Source organism: Bidens hawaiensis, unplaced genomic scaffold, assembly GCF_021521415.1.
Source record: "Bidens hawaiensis isolate Kalapana, Puna unplaced genomic scaffold, B.hawaiensis_p1.1 tig00062682_1, whole genome shotgun sequence".
Taxonomy (NCBI): Eukaryota; Viridiplantae; Streptophyta; class Magnoliopsida; order Asterales; family Asteraceae; genus Bidens; species Bidens hawaiensis.
Window position 1 is genome coordinate 26,878 of NW_027501256.1, and position 16,684 is coordinate 43,561.

A 16,684-nucleotide genomic window follows, 5' to 3' on the forward strand; every position below is an offset into this window, starting at 1 on the left:
TTTTTGAACGACCAACTAAGTAACGCCGGGTACTTCGTACGCGGCCCCCATTTGCCAAAGGTAGCCCGAGCTAGCCACTATTCCGGACAGACGAAGCCCCTAGCGGTCCACCCTATTGAAGGATTCACCGGATAAAACCCGACCCCCAAACCCGCCTAATGGCACGACATCGAGGAGCCGGTAAAACCGGGTGAGATCAGGACTCGAACCCTGACAAGCCAGGGTCATCCCTCATATCTTCCATATAAGTTGGTGATAGTGAGATTTGAACCCCCTATCTCTCACTAGTAAAATGAGTGTTCAATGAGTGCTCTACCATTGAGTCACATTCAACTTATCATCCTATAGATATTACACATATAAAAAACTGCCAAATAAAATGTCTCTAGCCTGCGATATCATACTTATTCAAATAAACAAACGTTATAAATGTATTATCTGTATAATCAAACCCTAATTCACATAATCGTTGTTTCCCCTTATATCCATTTCCATTACTCCCCACTAAATTTCCAAAACTACCCTCCTGAAAATTCGAAAACCATAAAGCAGTTTTCAATTGCCCCTTGAATCAACTTATTTTTTATTTATGAAGCCTTGTACCACCAAAACCAGATCGCACACGCGTTTAACGACACGTGTAAGTCACGAACCAGTCATCTTAAAGCTAAGTGCGTGGCATCTTTTGGACTTTCCGACAAGACCAGTGACTAGAATATTGACTAGTCACCAAACACGGCGCGTGACGAACAAACGCGTGACAGAATTAGGGTTTTGATTTTTGGTAATTGCGATAACAAATTTTTTGAAAATTAATTGCGATAACAAATAACCAGCACTCACCATCTGGATGACGTGGCATGTTCCCGTTGGTTAACGTTCACATACTTTACACGTTCACTGTGTGTGCCTCTTTGGTTACGTTTAATAATAAATAATATTATTATAATATAAACATATACATATAGTAGTATATGATAAAAGTGTATATATATATAAAAGTAAAACTTCACTCTTTCTCTCTCTATAGAAACAAAATATAACACATATCACATTCTCTCACTACATGTTTAGTTTCTCTCTCCATTTCGTGGAAACCTAAAGTGGTGACGACTAGGGTTTTCGGGATATTCGCGCTTTAATTACTCGCTACCAGCTTCAAATCCGTAAGTAACCTTATGTTTTTCGTATTGGGTTTTTGATTCTGGATCTAGTGAGTGTTGTCTTATTGTTTTTCATGAAGAAATTAGTTTCAGATCTGTTGTCGGTATGTTTGCTTTATCTTTTGTGTTAAACCTTTGTTCTTGTCTGCTTATATAACTTTGATGTTTGATTTGGTTATGGGTTCTTGTGTTAGGAGGTAATTAAGGTTAGGGATAGATTTGCTAGATATTATTATTATTGTTATTAATATTATTATTATTATTAACCTAATGTTGTGGGTAGATTAAATCTGATATATATATATATATATATATATATCTGTGTGGTGGATGTGAATTTGGGATAAATCTGATGAATTTGAATTGGGTTTTTTTCTCGAGAAGTGTAAAAGTTTTGTCATAAATTTATTTACTTTTTAAATGGGAGCTAGCGGCGGGTGATGAAAACCCTAATTGATGATGGGTTGACTTGATGCATTTTGTTACTTGTTTGACTGCCACTGCTGATAGGGTAAGTTCATGCTTTTGGTTAAATAAAAATGGTAACAAATATTAAATTGTATTTCCTAGTTGGGTTCAGACTATTTCTTACTTTAGTTGCTGTTTAGTTTCTTCTGCATTAATGTCTTGTTCAAGCTTTAGATTTGAAGTTGTAGCTTGCATATTTATCATCAAATTATTAAGTTGCAACTTTAGTCTAGCTCAGTTTATGTCAAGACTGAGTATGTGTGCAAGTCACTAGTCAAACTATTTCATTCATAGATAATGTGATTGTGTATGCAGTGTTATAAGTTTATGTGTTGCTGATATTTTTTGATATATAGTACTATATATGGTTTGGAAGTGAAGATTAGAAATTTTAATTTTGTTTAATTGACTAACAGTGTTCCAACATTCGTGTCAGTGCTTGGTTTTGTATACATGTGATGTTTGAAGTTGGTTTGTTCTAGCTGTCTATTGTTGTTTATAAGTATGTGACCATGGTTATATTGAGTAGTAAGCATGTTTTACTTTGTGTTTAACTACAGTTTAATTTTTATTATCCTATACTGTTTGTGTTCATTAAGCTTGCATGCATCACTTGTTTAGTTAGTACTTCTGTTTTTCATGGCTAGTCTCTTTGCAGTGAAATTCTGAATGCATGTTTTGTCAAAGCTTAATCCGTTTGTAGTCTTATATTATTCTTTTAGTTACTGCAATATGCCTTGAGAGTTTAATAGTCATACCTTGTGTTTTTGTCACAGTGGTATGTTAAACATGAATGGCAATGATGAGAGGGGCATTGTCCCAGTACTAAACTCCAGCCAGCAAACGGTTAAGATTGATTCGTTATGTATCAAACTTAGCGTTAAGAAGCAGAAGGACGATGCCTCAAAGTGTAGCCATTTTTCTATACGGTAAGTTTTACTATTTTAATTCCCATTGCTTGCTATGAGGCATGTTGATCATTGTTGATTGTTCAATTTCAATATCATTTAATTAGACAAACTTTATTGTTGCATATACGTACATTGTTTAATTTGTTTTAGTGAATGCTCAGGCATAATAGGATACCTATTATTAAGCACTAAGTTAATTTGTATCTTTAGAAATCTTGATACGAACTGCTTTGTTTGCTTTTGTGTTGTATATATTCATCTATTATTATGGTTACAATTCAACAGTCACTAATTACCCCTCATTTTCCTTTCACCATCTTTTGGTCAACTCAGAGGTTATGTTGCTGGAATGCGTGAAACGGGTCGCAGCAACTTGCAATCATTTAATGAAGAACTCCCACCTATGGACGTCCCAAACTTTAGATATTGGCGTTGTCAAAAGTGTTTGCAGAATTACGAGACTGCAAATGCCTCAAACGAGACCACATTAATCTCTGCGTATGATCATTTTTCGTTCCCTCCAACAAGGTCAAACCCTCAAATTTTCAACGGAGTTACAGCGCTCCCTTTTGGTGAGGGCACTTCAGGTAACTACATATATTTGAATGATTATTGATAAATGTGATTTTTTTTCTGTACATGATTAATGTTCGTTCATCTACCCATAGATATTAAACCTGTTGATGATATGAATGACAATGAAATCATTCTTGCTGCTTTAGGAGCCGATGAAAGTCAAACGTCTCAAGAAGTTCTTGATAAAGTCAAAGTTTATAAAGAAGCATCTAAATGCGGTACTGTTGACACTAATGCTGGTAAAAAAGAGAGCAACGAGCTGAATGATCATGAGAATCACCAAAAAACAAGTATAAATCAACCTATCGAATCCGATCAAGATAATCAAAATGAACTTCCAAGAAGAAAGACTCGAAAAGTGCGTTTGTTGAAGGAATTACTGTGTGGAAAGACTGAAATCCAGCAACAGAAAAAGAGTAATAGCTCATCTCCGTTAATGGCACCGATTTCCCAGGTTAAAAGGAAAATGCTGCATGATCATCATGATGATTATGACCATGATTGTAACCATCATCATGATCATAAAAAGATGAAAGCTTTCAAGGGGGATGCAATTGCGAAAACCAATGTGGCAGAACATTCTAGCGGTCCGGAAGCTCGTGAATTTGGAGAAAATAGTAATAATGATAAATATGAGTGGAGTAAACACGGGACTCAAAGAAGCTCACTTCTTGGCAAGGTTAATAGCGATCCAGTGACAGCTTGGCGATCGATATTCAATGATGTAGGATCAGACAGTCGGGTTTTACCAACATACAGTGTGCCTAAAAGCAGAGGAACAGAACCCTACTCTAACTTCATGAATCCACCAACGTCAAACAAAAACGTCAACTCAAAGAAAATCACCAGCAATCCTATAAAAAGTAATTTTTTTGTAGAGGATTCAAGGAAGATGAAGGATAGTGGTCGGTCACATGCAGAGTTGGCGCTTGATCTTTCTTTAAACTATGAGGCACATCCCCACATTCGATCTCAACCGTCCATTCTGAATCAACCTCCCAGTCAAGATTATAATAAAAAATCAAGCTTTTTCTTAGGGGAGTCAAGTAATTTTCCACCTAGAATCCCATCAGAGTCAAAGTCACAAGAAAGATTGGTCCACGAGAAACGGTCATACACGCAGCTTCCATATGGAAGTTGCTCTGTGCATCAGAAGTTGGTAATATACTAATATTTCTATTTAATTTTGCTATTAACATTATTAATTTCTTAGTTTTATTATATTATATAAGTGATTATTAATGTATAGGATTTTTCTGATCCATATAAGAGGAACATTGGAGTTAAAGGGTACTCAGAATTTACAAGGCCTAATAATAATAATCATCATCAAAGACAAGAGAAAATGCTTTCAATTGGGAGATCGGACGAACATGAAATAATTGAACTTATGGCTAGAAATCAATACGAGAGGAGCTTATGCGAACCTAAAAATGGGATGATATCGGGTTTTCCTAAGCTTAACATGAATGAAGGAATGAGATCATCACATCATGAATATCTCAACATGATGAGACCACCATCAAGTGACAATGTGGGTCCCATGAGATCTCCAGCTGGCAGCCTCTTTCAAGATCAAGTTTCTAACTTTACTGTGAATCAGAAGAAACCGTTACATGGCGTTTGGATATCGGATCCTAGATCTCAGAGACATTATGATTCACATTATAATTATGCGTCTAATGGAAGCAACAATAAAATGCCGAATACCCATCTCTATAGTTCCTCTAATATGCAGGCATTTGAAGCTTTTAACAAGTATAACAATGGTGGAAGTCAAAAAGAAGCATCTGGCATGCCATTTGGTCACACGTATGCAAGATACTCAGAAAAAGATAAAGGGAAAAACATGATGGATTTGGATCTGAATCTTGTGGCTCCAAATGTTGTTGAAGAACATAACGGTTTGGAACCAAACCGTATGTGTTCGTTCGATAGTTCGTATTCAAACGAAGCCATACCCGCGATGCAATTGTTAAGCCTAATGGATGCAGGGAAGTCAAGTCAACCGTTCAGTATAACCAGTCAGCCATTTATACCAAAGCCGAAACCGAAACCGATTTCTGTCTGTTATAGTCATTGCAGCTCAACCGTGACTGAAAAAACAAACCTGCCGGTCAATCCAATCGAAAGTTCAATGTTTAGCGTGTTTCAAGCGGGTCAAAATATTAAGTTGACTTCTAGTTATGGTCAACAAGGTTATCATAAACCACAAGAGAAATCAAGAGGTACACCATTAGCTTCGGTAGGATGTAGACCAGAGGATTCTTATTTCCCTTCTTCATGGCATGCAAATGAAGGTCAAAATAAAGTCAACGGAGCGTTCGGACCAAGGTTTGACTCATCAAGAACTGATATTTGCACGATCAACCAAAACCCTGCTGATTTTAGCATACCTGGACCACATAATATGTATATGATTGGTGTTGAAGATCTCATTGGTAACGTGGCGTGCTCTTATAACCTAAAGTTTACACCAGAGAATGCGTTTGGACCGAAAAGTCAAAGAAAGGTCATGAAGTCTACATCTTGAATATGTTTTGAGATGATATTTTGGAGTAATTTCATGAATAATAAGAAAAAGGTGAGGATAATCATGTTACAATCAAGGTTAGTGATGAAAATAATTTGAGATATGAATGTTTGTTTAACTAAGACTAAGTTGTGATTGCCTTTATGGCAGACTGGTGTGACCTTTTTTATACGGTAATTTAAAAAAAAAAAGTTCTTGTGTATATATATTATGTAATAGTCCATAGAAGAGTTGGTTTTCTTTTGCTATTGGGACAATGTTGCTTGAAATAGTTTGATGTTAATTTTGAACTTGAGATATTGCTCTGTTTCTTTGTAATGCTTATTATTCTGTAGTGATTTTAGTCATTTTCTGAGTAATAATTGACATGACAAACCATAGCAATAATGTTGTGGTCAAACAGATGGAATTCTTTTACTGTTCTTGGTTTAGAAACAAGTGGTCAATAATAGTTTACTAAGTGAGGGATGTATTCTTTATAAAACCTGGCCTTTCAAGAAAAAAAGTGAGGGATGTATGATTTTGTATCTATATTTTCTAGCATTTCAATTATGTTGCATACTTGCATAGCCCATCATATAACATAGCACTCAATATGTAACAAAAGGCTTAACACAATAATGGTGAATACGAAACTATTCTAATGTGTTCCTCAAGCTATACCACGGTGTTGATGTATGGCGATAATCCTTTGGTGAAGATGTTTACAAGTGTGGTTACTGCATATGATCACAGAACCATACTTTCAAATCTACCGTATTACCTTTCTGTCCATGTAACATTTGGGGGTTGTCACCCACTGTTTCGCACTATTCATCACAAATGATGATTTTAGTCGGTATGCATGGATGTATTCTTTGACCCATTGTTTCCAAACCCGTAACTTATTTCGTCATTTAAAGCCTCTTGTTGAAAACTTGTTTTCCTACGCCATTTAACACTTACAATGTGATGGTTTTCTTGAGCTTACCAGAGGCTCGATGGCCCAATTTATTTTCGAATATGGTGATTCATACCGTATATCATGCCCCAACACACCCCAACAAATTAATGGTTTAGCTAGAAAACCCATATTTGTCGGAGATTGCTCGAGCTTTACTTTTCCATGCTCATCTACCTCTGTATGATGATTATGTCATAGCTGCCATCTCATCAATTGTTTACCATTTTCAATTCTTGGATCATTCTTCCCATTATGAGATTCTTTTTCGATCTCAAGTTCTCAACCCGTTCACGAATATTTGGGTGCTCTGTTGTTCATTCCTTTGGGATATCTCACCCAAATTTTTTTCCCTTTAGTTATCGAAAATATTTGTTACAATTTCCAGACTTCGCATAGATATACTTTTTGCCATGTTACCTTTCATGAGTCTATCTTCTTGATTCCCTCATCGACTCATGTTTCTAAGCCTTCTACTATTGCCATACCTTCAATATCGGTTATTACTTATATTAAACCCATCATCAACTTATATGCCTTTCACTTCTACTACTTCACCCTACCCCCAACACCCCCTCCTCCATCATCATGTCTTTCACATCTGATGATAACTCATTCTCGTGACCACACTCCTCAGCCTAAACACTTTCCTATTCATATTCTTGTTGACGCCTCTTCCACTCCTACTTCTAGCCTACAAGCTTTATCCACGCTCATAAATGACAACTATGAAGGGGTACTATCAGTGTGGAGTTGTTTTATGCTCTAACCGAACATTGTTGCTTGTAAGTGGAATTGTAGGAGCAAGAGACACTCTAATGAATCCGTGAGCGGATATAAAAGCTCGACTTGTTGCCATGGAATTTCATCAGACTAAGGATCGCTCACACACTTACACTGAGATGTCAAACTGTTGGTCTTATCACTCTAATATGTTCATGATAATTCATCTAAGACAGTTTATAACACACAATCTCTTGGCTTTGTTGACCCGATTCACCCACGCCATGTATATTTGCTGCATAATTATAAGACCCTTTACGGTTTAAACAAGCTCCGACAACTTTTTTTCACACTATCTATGGCTCTAGACTCTAGTGACATTCGGTTACTCAATGTGGCTCAAATACTATAACAATTTACTTTAGACTACTGAAAAAAAATTACATGCATTTGATATGTACAATTCTTTTAATTGCTTGATGTTATCCTTTCACTCGGCTACTCGGGTGTGTTTGTATGCTAGTGTTTGGTTGGCTAGCTTCTTGCTAGTCTATGGTTTTCAATAAATTTGGATGTTCATAAAAAAAATGTTATCCTTTCGCATATTAAATATGCGGTTGGGTTTATTGAAGAAGACATTTAGCCAGACATTCACAGGAATACAAGTATACAACTGCTTCTGCCAGACTTAGCCCATGCCCCATAATCTCACCACTGAAAAGAGAGAGATGCGACCATGAAGCCCAACTCCCATCTCTAGGTCATAAACAATCCTAGGCCTAAAGCATGGCAAGCCAGAACCCAATATCTAGTAACTTCAAAGTTCAAACTAAGAGTGATAAGAGTTAAATATGGAGAATGGGTCATTCTTTGCATTGTGACACAGTTCAAAAATGATATAAAACCAAGAACAAGTTCATCAGTTCACATATTGATCAACAAAACACGGTAGATTTGCTTTGTCAGAAAATATGGTTCTGTAAGATATAACTTGACTTCCATAGCTAAATATCTAAGTTGCTAATAAGATACAATTCAAGAAAATTCACATAAAACAATAACAGAAACTGCAAACTCCAAATTTAATGTCTGTCATTTGGCTACTATCATATCACCTCATTTCCTATATGGATGATACCTTCCACTACCACTACCACCACCGCCGCTGCTGCCGTCATTGCCATTATCATACCCTTTACCACCATCGTATCCATACCCATACTCGTATCTACTAGCAGCACCACCGCCACCACCGCCTCCCATACCAAATCCTTTACCACCATAACCATCACCGACACCACCACCTGCACTTCCACTTCCATAGCCCGTACCACTACCATACCCGGCAGCCCCACCGTAACCGCCATAACCACCGTACCCAGCAGCACCATACATGGGTCCACCAAACCCGAACCCATACCCGTATCCACCATAACCGCCATAGAAAGCCGCAGAACCACCACCATAGCCTCCCCCATAACCGTCATAACCAGAATACCCGCCCCCATAATCATCATACGCTCTATTCACTTTTCCACCATAAGCACTGCCGTACCCTGAACCCCTACTGAAACCACCACCACCATATGACTTGGAACCACCGCCATGACGTGGCCTGTTGTCATATGAGAAATCACCACCGCCTCTTTTCGGCTCAGCCCTCTTTATCTCCACCTAACATGATTCACATCTTATCAACTTTTCTATCTTTTTTAAATGCAAAACTAAATTAGGCAAATTGCATGAACTTTACACTTCTTTGTGTAGTCAAGTGACCAGCATCAGCTTTAGGTTACACGCAAAATTAAAAACAAAAAAACTTCAAATTTATGACAAAGTTTGGCAACCACAATTATTTTAACCAATTTAACGCGTCATTGGCATCACTGAAATTATGTTAAAAAGTATATACAAGTTTGGAAACATTATCTTTTTCTTAAAACGTATGTTTAATTGTGTATTAAATGTCAAATCAAATGCCAAGACTAGATTTTTTAGAATCAAGCAAAAAATGACATGCCACCTTGAACATGTCATTTGTTACTACAATCGATAATATAATGTGTGGTTGCCACTTGCTATAGTTAATAATTAAATGTAAATCGGTATTTGATTCACTCCTAATTTAAGTTGTTTGCTAAAATCGGAAAAATAAGCATCCATTGTCAAAACATATGCAGTGACATGTAAAAATACACAAAGATGAAAAATAAGACCACGTCAGCAATTTTAATAAAAAAATAAGCACTAAATAACCTTTACAGTTAAACAAGTCATCCATTTCTATAATCAGTAAATAAAACATAATTTTATTGCTAAAAATCAGTAATAAAGTGTAATTAAATTCGGTTATAAAATTCACACCTGACTTAACTTTGATTACTAAAATATGAAGAAAGTATAAAATTTGTTTGTGTCGTGCATTTTGCCCTATGTGCAAAAAATTTATTTAAAAGGTGCGCAAGAACAATTTATTCACTCACTTGTTTGCCTCCAAGTTCATGCAATTGACCATCAGCAAATATCTTATCCACAGCATCTTCGCTATCGAATGTAACAAAGCCAAAACCTCTTGATCGACCCGTGACATGATCTAGCATTATTTGATTATCAATTACATCACCATAATTGGAGAAATATTCCCTTAATTCATCTGCACAATAAAGCTAAAAACCTTAACTCCATAATTTAAATAATCTATTAAATATAACAACAAACTATGGTATATTACCTTCTGTCAAAGTCAATGGTATACCACCAACAAAGATTTTCTTTGTTCTTAATACACCTCTACTGCCCTGTGAATTCTCTCTGGGAACTGTCCTCTTCACTTCAACCTAATTCAAGAAAATATTAAAAAGCATAAACGTTGACTAACAAATACAAGTCAAATCAAGGCAGCAATTTTGACCAACTTGTCTAGAAATGGATTTATATTTTTATCTCAAACTCGTCCAACTGGTTAAAAAAACTGACAAAAAACAGATCAAAACTTAAAAGGTCCAACGCACAGCAGAACTGCCTAATATGTTATGTGCATATACTAAATTACTTCTAAAAGATAATCACCCAAGTTTTCAATTGTTCTCATTAAAACCACCCATATATTGAAACAGTTTCATTTCATAAGCCACTAATACTATGTGTAATTTCTAGTGATTATGTCATGGATGTGTGTCTTACTGGTCTGCCATCAATGACATGATCTTGCTCCAAGACTTTATCAGCATCAGATGAGTTAGCAAACGTTACAAACCCAAATCCACGTGGTCGACCGGTAACCTTATCCATCATTATAACAGAGTCTGTTATTTCCCCATAGTTGCTGAAGTAACTGTTGAAAGAGGCTGGTAACAATAAACAGAACGTTAAATCTAATATGCTTTTTTATATTAAAACATATTACCTATATATATGTAAAAACAACTTAAATGAATAAAATGTAAGACATTATTGCTTCAAAAAATCACCAAAAGAACTACCCTACTAATTAAACTAAAACATTCTAATGCATTTAAATAAATTAAAAGGTATATCCAATAAACATATAATAATAATAATAATAATAATAATAAAGTGTATTATATCAAATAAACATTCATTTATACGATACGATAAAGTGTATGCATATAACATTCCAATTCATTTAAATAAATAAAAAGGCATATCATAGAGAAACTAAACTGGATTAACATACCTTGAGAAGTCTCCCAAGCAATGCCTCCAACAAACAGTTTTCTATCACAAAACAAAACTCAATAATTAATTTCCAATCTCACAACACTATCTTCATTTTTCATTTTTTTTTTTTCATCTCTTGTACAACCAAAGATACAACTATCTCTCCCACCTTTGAAATCATACATCACAAGTACTTTCTAAACCTAACTATAACACTAAACAATCATGTATTTCTAAACACTAAACAGAACTAAATACAGAAACTATACAACAAACTAAAACTAACCCTGCGGATGAATCACGACTAATATTGTCATTGATTGAATGATGCCTTAATCCATTGGCTCCACCACTATCATCTACATTATTATTATCATCATCATAATCTACATGATGATTTTGATTCGTACTGTCAAAGTGTAGCTGCCCGCCGTCCATTTCCTGGTAAATTGAAACGAGTTTTGTCCTCCAACCTATAAAACGAAATCTAATTTAAGCTCTGTAATTTTAGGTTTTGGAGATTGTAGAACAATAAACGATAACGATAAGAACCTGATGAAGATGTATCGATTGTTATTGCTGTGAAACGATGGAGGAAATTAGGGGTTTTGATTGATGTTTGTTTATGATTCGGTGGATGGAGGTAAAAAGGTAAAACAGGAAATTGAATAAAGGAAAAAGAAACCCTAGCTGCTTCAGGTCGAACAAGATATAAGCGGCGGTCTTTTAAATACCGGATACTAGAATATTATTATTAACCAACCGTAAAATATATTATTTACTTTGGATGTAGTTACATAATTATTTTTATTGTATATGCAGTTATTTGAAGAAGTACGGTTCTAAACCCGAATAGGATAAACCAATGATTCCACCGGGTACGGATTTTGTGACAAGTAATACGTTAACACGAGTAACAGCTCCACGAATCTGACGATAATATCTTGAAAAACAGAACACCGTGAGCTCGTTACGGAAATGACAAGAGTGGGAATATTTCCGTAACCATCCTTCGGCGTGAAAATCAGTACAGTCCTCGTAAAGAAATAAAGTACTTAAGTGATTGATGTAATCTGTGTAGTGTGAATTAATACCTCATAATGATGAAGTGGATATATATAGCCGATGGTTAGGGGAATATTACTGGTACAACTGTTCCTAGAATATATTCTTTGTAACAAATTGAGAACGTGTCCGCATTTGATAGGTCAAGACAACCGGACATGTGCACGATTATAATAATCTTTCCAGTTGTCATTCTCTGATTGGTTGGTACGTCACGTGCCTTTCACGGGAGGATCTTTATGTAATCCTTCTATAACGAAGTTAGTTACAGCTGCTTTGCTGACGTCATTCTTCCGTCATCCTGCGGATAACTTCTGAGGAAATCCAGAGTGGCCCATGGATCTTATTTCATGATCCTTAGAGCTTTTCACTACCTTTCATCTGAATTGAGTTATGCGGGTGAATAGGATGTTCCGCGGATGACTTTTGAGAAAGTCTTGGATGATCCACGGATATTCCTTTATATTTGGAGTTTTTTGCTACCATACCTCTATGTTATTCTACTTGACTTTCACAATTAACACGTTAATTTCATTTGTATGTTAACCTTCCCCTATTTACTTTCCATTTTATATAAATGAAACCAATAATATATCACATAATTTACTTGTGTTCACATGTAGTGTTTTTAAAACGATATATAAGATGGTTACGTGACAACCATCCGTAACTACTTTGATAATCTTTTAGGTATTACGCATATAATTTTTTTATACAATTCTCATAGTTTCCAACATAATATTATGGTAAAATTAAGTCTTCTCACCATGTATGCGCTAAAAGATATTCGTTTTCTATTATTTTGTTTTAAAGTGAGTGTATTAAAGAACAAATAAGAAAGAGTTTCAAGAAATTTGGTGAGAACTAGTTTATGATAGTTTAAAATGAAGAAAACCTTTGGCCTTTGGGGTCTTCTGTTTACCAAAAAAATATGTTGACATGTCTTCTTGTTATATAGAGGTTAAACTTTATAAAATTTAAGATGCTATATAGAGGTCAAACTTGATTGGCGTGGTGATAGAATTTGGTGGAAATTGTAGGAAATGTGGTTCACTTTTAGTTAAGATAATAATAAAAATATAATAACGATACTCTCGTTAATCATGGGAAATTCACTTAGTACAATACCGTTTACAAAAGTACATAAAAAGAATATAAAATGCAAATTTATATACCGAAATGATTCAATCCATATCTTATTAGGAGTGCTTCAATAAGCTTTCTTCTAGTATCCATGTCACGAGTCTTCATCACTTGAGTCTTCAACAAATGTTTCTTCAGAACAACAATTCGTTTATTGAAATTGGGTAACGGTTTTGGTTGAGGATCGTGTTAGACATGGGGCCCTTAAAACAGATTCCGTGCCTACTCTCAAGCGCGTCTGTTTCCCAGGGTACAACAACCGGAACAGTATGTGTACTGCCGGAGATGACCACGAACCCGAGGAAGTCACTGGCTATATTGGTGTTTATCAAGATATAGGAAAATTTGTTGAAGTTGTTTGACATAAATATAGAGAGTGCTCCTCTCTAAATTTTGTCATGAGTGTTTGTAAGTGACTCCAAAATATTGTTAAGTGTATATCCAACATGAACCAACAAGTTCATTATATACTTACACAAAATGAGAAATGCCTAACCAAATTAATATGTCATAAACAATAAAATTAATTTAGTCATAAACAAGATAATTAATCTTGTAATAAACTAGAAATTAATTATTGTAATTAATATGGTTAAATACTTTTAATTAGATTTAAGTGGTGAATCAAAACCATCATATTTATTCATGACATGAGTTGAAACAAACTATTTGACCAGGTCCAAACAACTGTTCGCAATAGTCTGTTATGCAGGCGCGACACTCATGCGCTCCTACGTGGGACACGATGTCAAAGATAAATCTAATTTTCTCTTATTTGGTTATTCCAACCACACAACTTCGAGCATTGATATTCATCCATCTACGCACTGTTTTGGACACTCAAATCAATATTTATACAACACATATATAAATATATTATTCATGTCCAAAGTTAGTGAAAACCCCATTTTCACTAATAAATTTTTCCAACAATCCCTCACATGAATGGAGATCAATCAAAACACACAAAATTTCCAATGAAAACCTCGACAGTTGAGTATTGCAGGTTAGGTATGTGTTACCCTTTGAACCTTCCTTTGTAAAGCATACTTAGCCTCCTAGCGGTTTGTAGACGCGATGTCTTTGAACATACCCCATTTGTGGAAACGACAATATGTCTTCACACAATACTCTCCTTAGCTGGGCACATCCCCTCACTGTCGTGTCCGTTATGGTTATGGAACACTAGCCTGGTTCTGTGAAAGCTCTAGGAACTGCGCACCCCACAGTTTCATTCAAAGCGACCCCACTTCTCTTTCACATAGGTGGTTTTATCTCAAATCATTAAAAACATTAAGGTTAACACGATTTACACAAAATCATCAACCATACATTATGCTTAACCTCACAACATGTCACCGTTGTTAATAGGAATGGACTAGGAAGTAATTAAACTCCCTTTATTATTTTTTGGAGGATATTTATATATATATGAACATATATATTAGCTTGTATGTAAACATATACATTAGCGATGCCCCCACAGTGACTACCCTTCGGTTATATGATTAAGTTGTCCTATTGAAGTTAGCTCTTGGGATCTCCAGTCTGCTAAGTTAGGTTTCCCTCATACTTCCTTTTTCCCATGGGCTTTAGTCCCATTCCACAACTTCATCTCTCGTCAACCCTCGGGTTGTTGGATCCAAAATATTATATATGACTTTGTCAAGCCATTTGTAGATAATTTCAGTTTGAGATAAGTTGTTATGATGTGTTCTTAACTTGTAAGTTAATTTGCCTATATTCAAGCTTCTATGACTATAACAACAGGTATCACCTTGAACCTTGTTATAATAAGTGTCTTAAAAGAACATAAATATTATGTTTTAGGCGAACACGTGTTTGTAATATCTATTTGGATCACCAAATTCTTATTGCCAAACATTAGCAACCAGATATATTCCCAATATTCAAATGCAAGTTACTCTCACATTTAAGTGTTATTGGATAGCATCCAAAATGGGGGTAATGAAAGGTTCTCCCTTTCTACGTGTTTGAGAATCCTCTCATACAACCAATTTTACATACCCAAAGGGTCGGTTCTTAAATGTCTCATCCCCCCACATTTCTTGCCATTTGAACTACTATTTGTATAACCTTACTTATGACAACAAATGTTTATAACGACATTTAGATACCCGTGATTTGAACAAGGGTTGCCTCATTGTATAAGTGAGTTCATCAATGTTTATTTTGGTACTCAATAGCTTTTGAGTTGACCAACCAACATATGTCATTGTCATAAGTTTGTCATCAAACCAATGAGTCTAATGCCCTTCCTTATAATGAATGAAAGTATCTTTCAACTTTCTCTACACACGAATTCGTTGTGTGTCCATATATACGTTTTGAATATATAAAGTTAATTAGTCTCCGGGGAGTACCATAATTAATTAAGTACTAGTCTAGCATGCTTTAGACTACAATAATTTAGCATGTGAACATAAGATGTATCATTCTGATCCTTCACAGCCTCAAGGTATAACACCATATAGCTTGTTCACATTCACTTAGACACATCACAAACTTCAATGTTTAGAAAAAATCTCTAGATTATTTCATGTTACAAAACATGACTTTATCATTCAGTTCAAGAACACAACTCTTTTTCCCTTGATCTTCAAGGCTTCAACATTTGACTTACGTGGACTTACACATAAATCTTAATCCAAGTCAATTTTGGTGAATACCTTGTTTTCTTGAAACCATGTATTAGGATACTCTCCTAAAATGAAGGACACGTCCTCCACATAGTTCAAACAAAATTGATGGTGGTAGAAGCATCTACGAGTCCATCATTAGTAAAACTCTTAACAAATCTCGAACGATTTATTATAAATGTTAATAATAATAATAACATATATTCCTTTCATATGTTGTAATCAAATTAAAATTCACACTTTGTGAAATTCTCATGTTGATACTCTCAACGTTTAATGATATATTTCATTCTTGTGTATATCCTTTCAATATACGTATAGTATTTATCATGATACTCTCACGATTTAAACGTATGATATCTTGTTTCATCTTGAAACTCCAAACTTGAACAATGACAAATCTAGTCCAAAACAATAAAGTTGTTTACATGACAAACTACTCACAAGTAGTTGCACAATTAACTATGTTCACAACAATAACAAATTATTTTAACAAAATAATTTACTTGAGACTAGCTAATATATGGTTCAAGATGTGCTAATTATCTTTCTAGCAACGAACCAATATTAATTGCAAAAGACGTGTTTTATTCGTTCAAGTCATATCTTAAGTTTGCAATTGTTTTAATAATAAACTTTATGAGTTTTATGTTTTGATAACCAATCAAGACCATAAACTCCAAAATATGTTTATTAAATAAAACATTATCCGCTCGTTAGAAAATTAAAACGATTACAAATCGTTTGTTCACCAAAATATAGTTTTATCACACTAAACCGATTCTAACACCCTCGTTAGAAAAATAAATGATTGCACGTCG

General features: G+C 35.0%; 2 protein-coding genes across 2 annotated transcripts; one reads left to right on the forward strand and one right to left on the reverse strand.

Annotated features, from left to right (window-relative positions):
- Window positions 1-1,054: 1,054 nt before the first annotated feature.
- LOC143603777 (uncharacterized) lies at window positions 1,055-6,116 on the forward strand. The gene is made up of 5 exons (XM_077080479.1): window positions 1,055-1,166; window positions 2,408-2,560; window positions 2,876-3,129; window positions 3,211-4,277; window positions 4,368-6,116. Exons 2-5 carry the CDS (start codon window positions 2,412-2,414, stop codon window positions 5,649-5,651), a joined length of 2,754 nt encoding a protein of 917 aa, XP_076936594.1. The 5' UTR covers window positions 1,055-1,166; window positions 2,408-2,411; the 3' UTR covers window positions 5,652-6,116.
- Window positions 6,117-8,136: 2,020 nt separating this feature from the next.
- On the reverse strand, window positions 8,137-11,668 carry LOC143603774 (heterogeneous nuclear ribonucleoprotein 1-like). The gene is made up of 7 exons (XM_077080476.1): window positions 11,548-11,668; window positions 11,282-11,468; window positions 11,012-11,052; window positions 10,498-10,661; window positions 10,046-10,151; window positions 9,798-9,967; window positions 8,137-8,988 (listed from the first exon to the last, which is right to left on the reverse strand). The coding sequence occupies exons 2-7, from the start codon at window positions 11,431-11,433 to the stop codon at window positions 8,431-8,433; spliced, it is 1,191 nt and encodes a 396-aa protein (XP_076936591.1). The 5' UTR covers window positions 11,434-11,468; window positions 11,548-11,668; the 3' UTR covers window positions 8,137-8,430.
- Between the last annotated feature and the right edge of the window lie 5,016 nt (window positions 11,669-16,684).

Bases quoted from the DNA above. Each gene is read 5' to 3' on its own strand.
- LOC143603774 (XM_077080476.1), bottom strand. From the start codon at position 11,433: ATGGACGGCGGGCAGCTACACTTTGACAGTACGAATCAAAATCATCAT. The intron at 9,968-10,045 runs GTAATATACCAT...TTTATTGTGCAG, and splicing joins ACCATTGACTTTGACAGAAG to ATGAATTAAGGGAATATTTC. The intron at 8,989-9,797 runs GTGAGTGAATAA...GAATCATGTTAG, and splicing joins ATGAACTTGGAGGCAAACAA to GTGGAGATAAAGAGGGCTGA.
- LOC143603777 (XM_077080479.1), top strand. From the start codon at position 2,412: ATGTTAAACATGAATGGCAATGATGAGAGGGGCATTGTCCCAGTACTA. The intron at 3,130-3,210 runs GTAACTACATAT...ATCTACCCATAG, and splicing joins TTTTGGTGAGGGCACTTCAG to ATATTAAACCTGTTGATGAT. The intron at 4,278-4,367 runs GTAATATACTAA...ATTAATGTATAG, and splicing joins GCTCTGTGCATCAGAAGTTG to GATTTTTCTGATCCATATAA.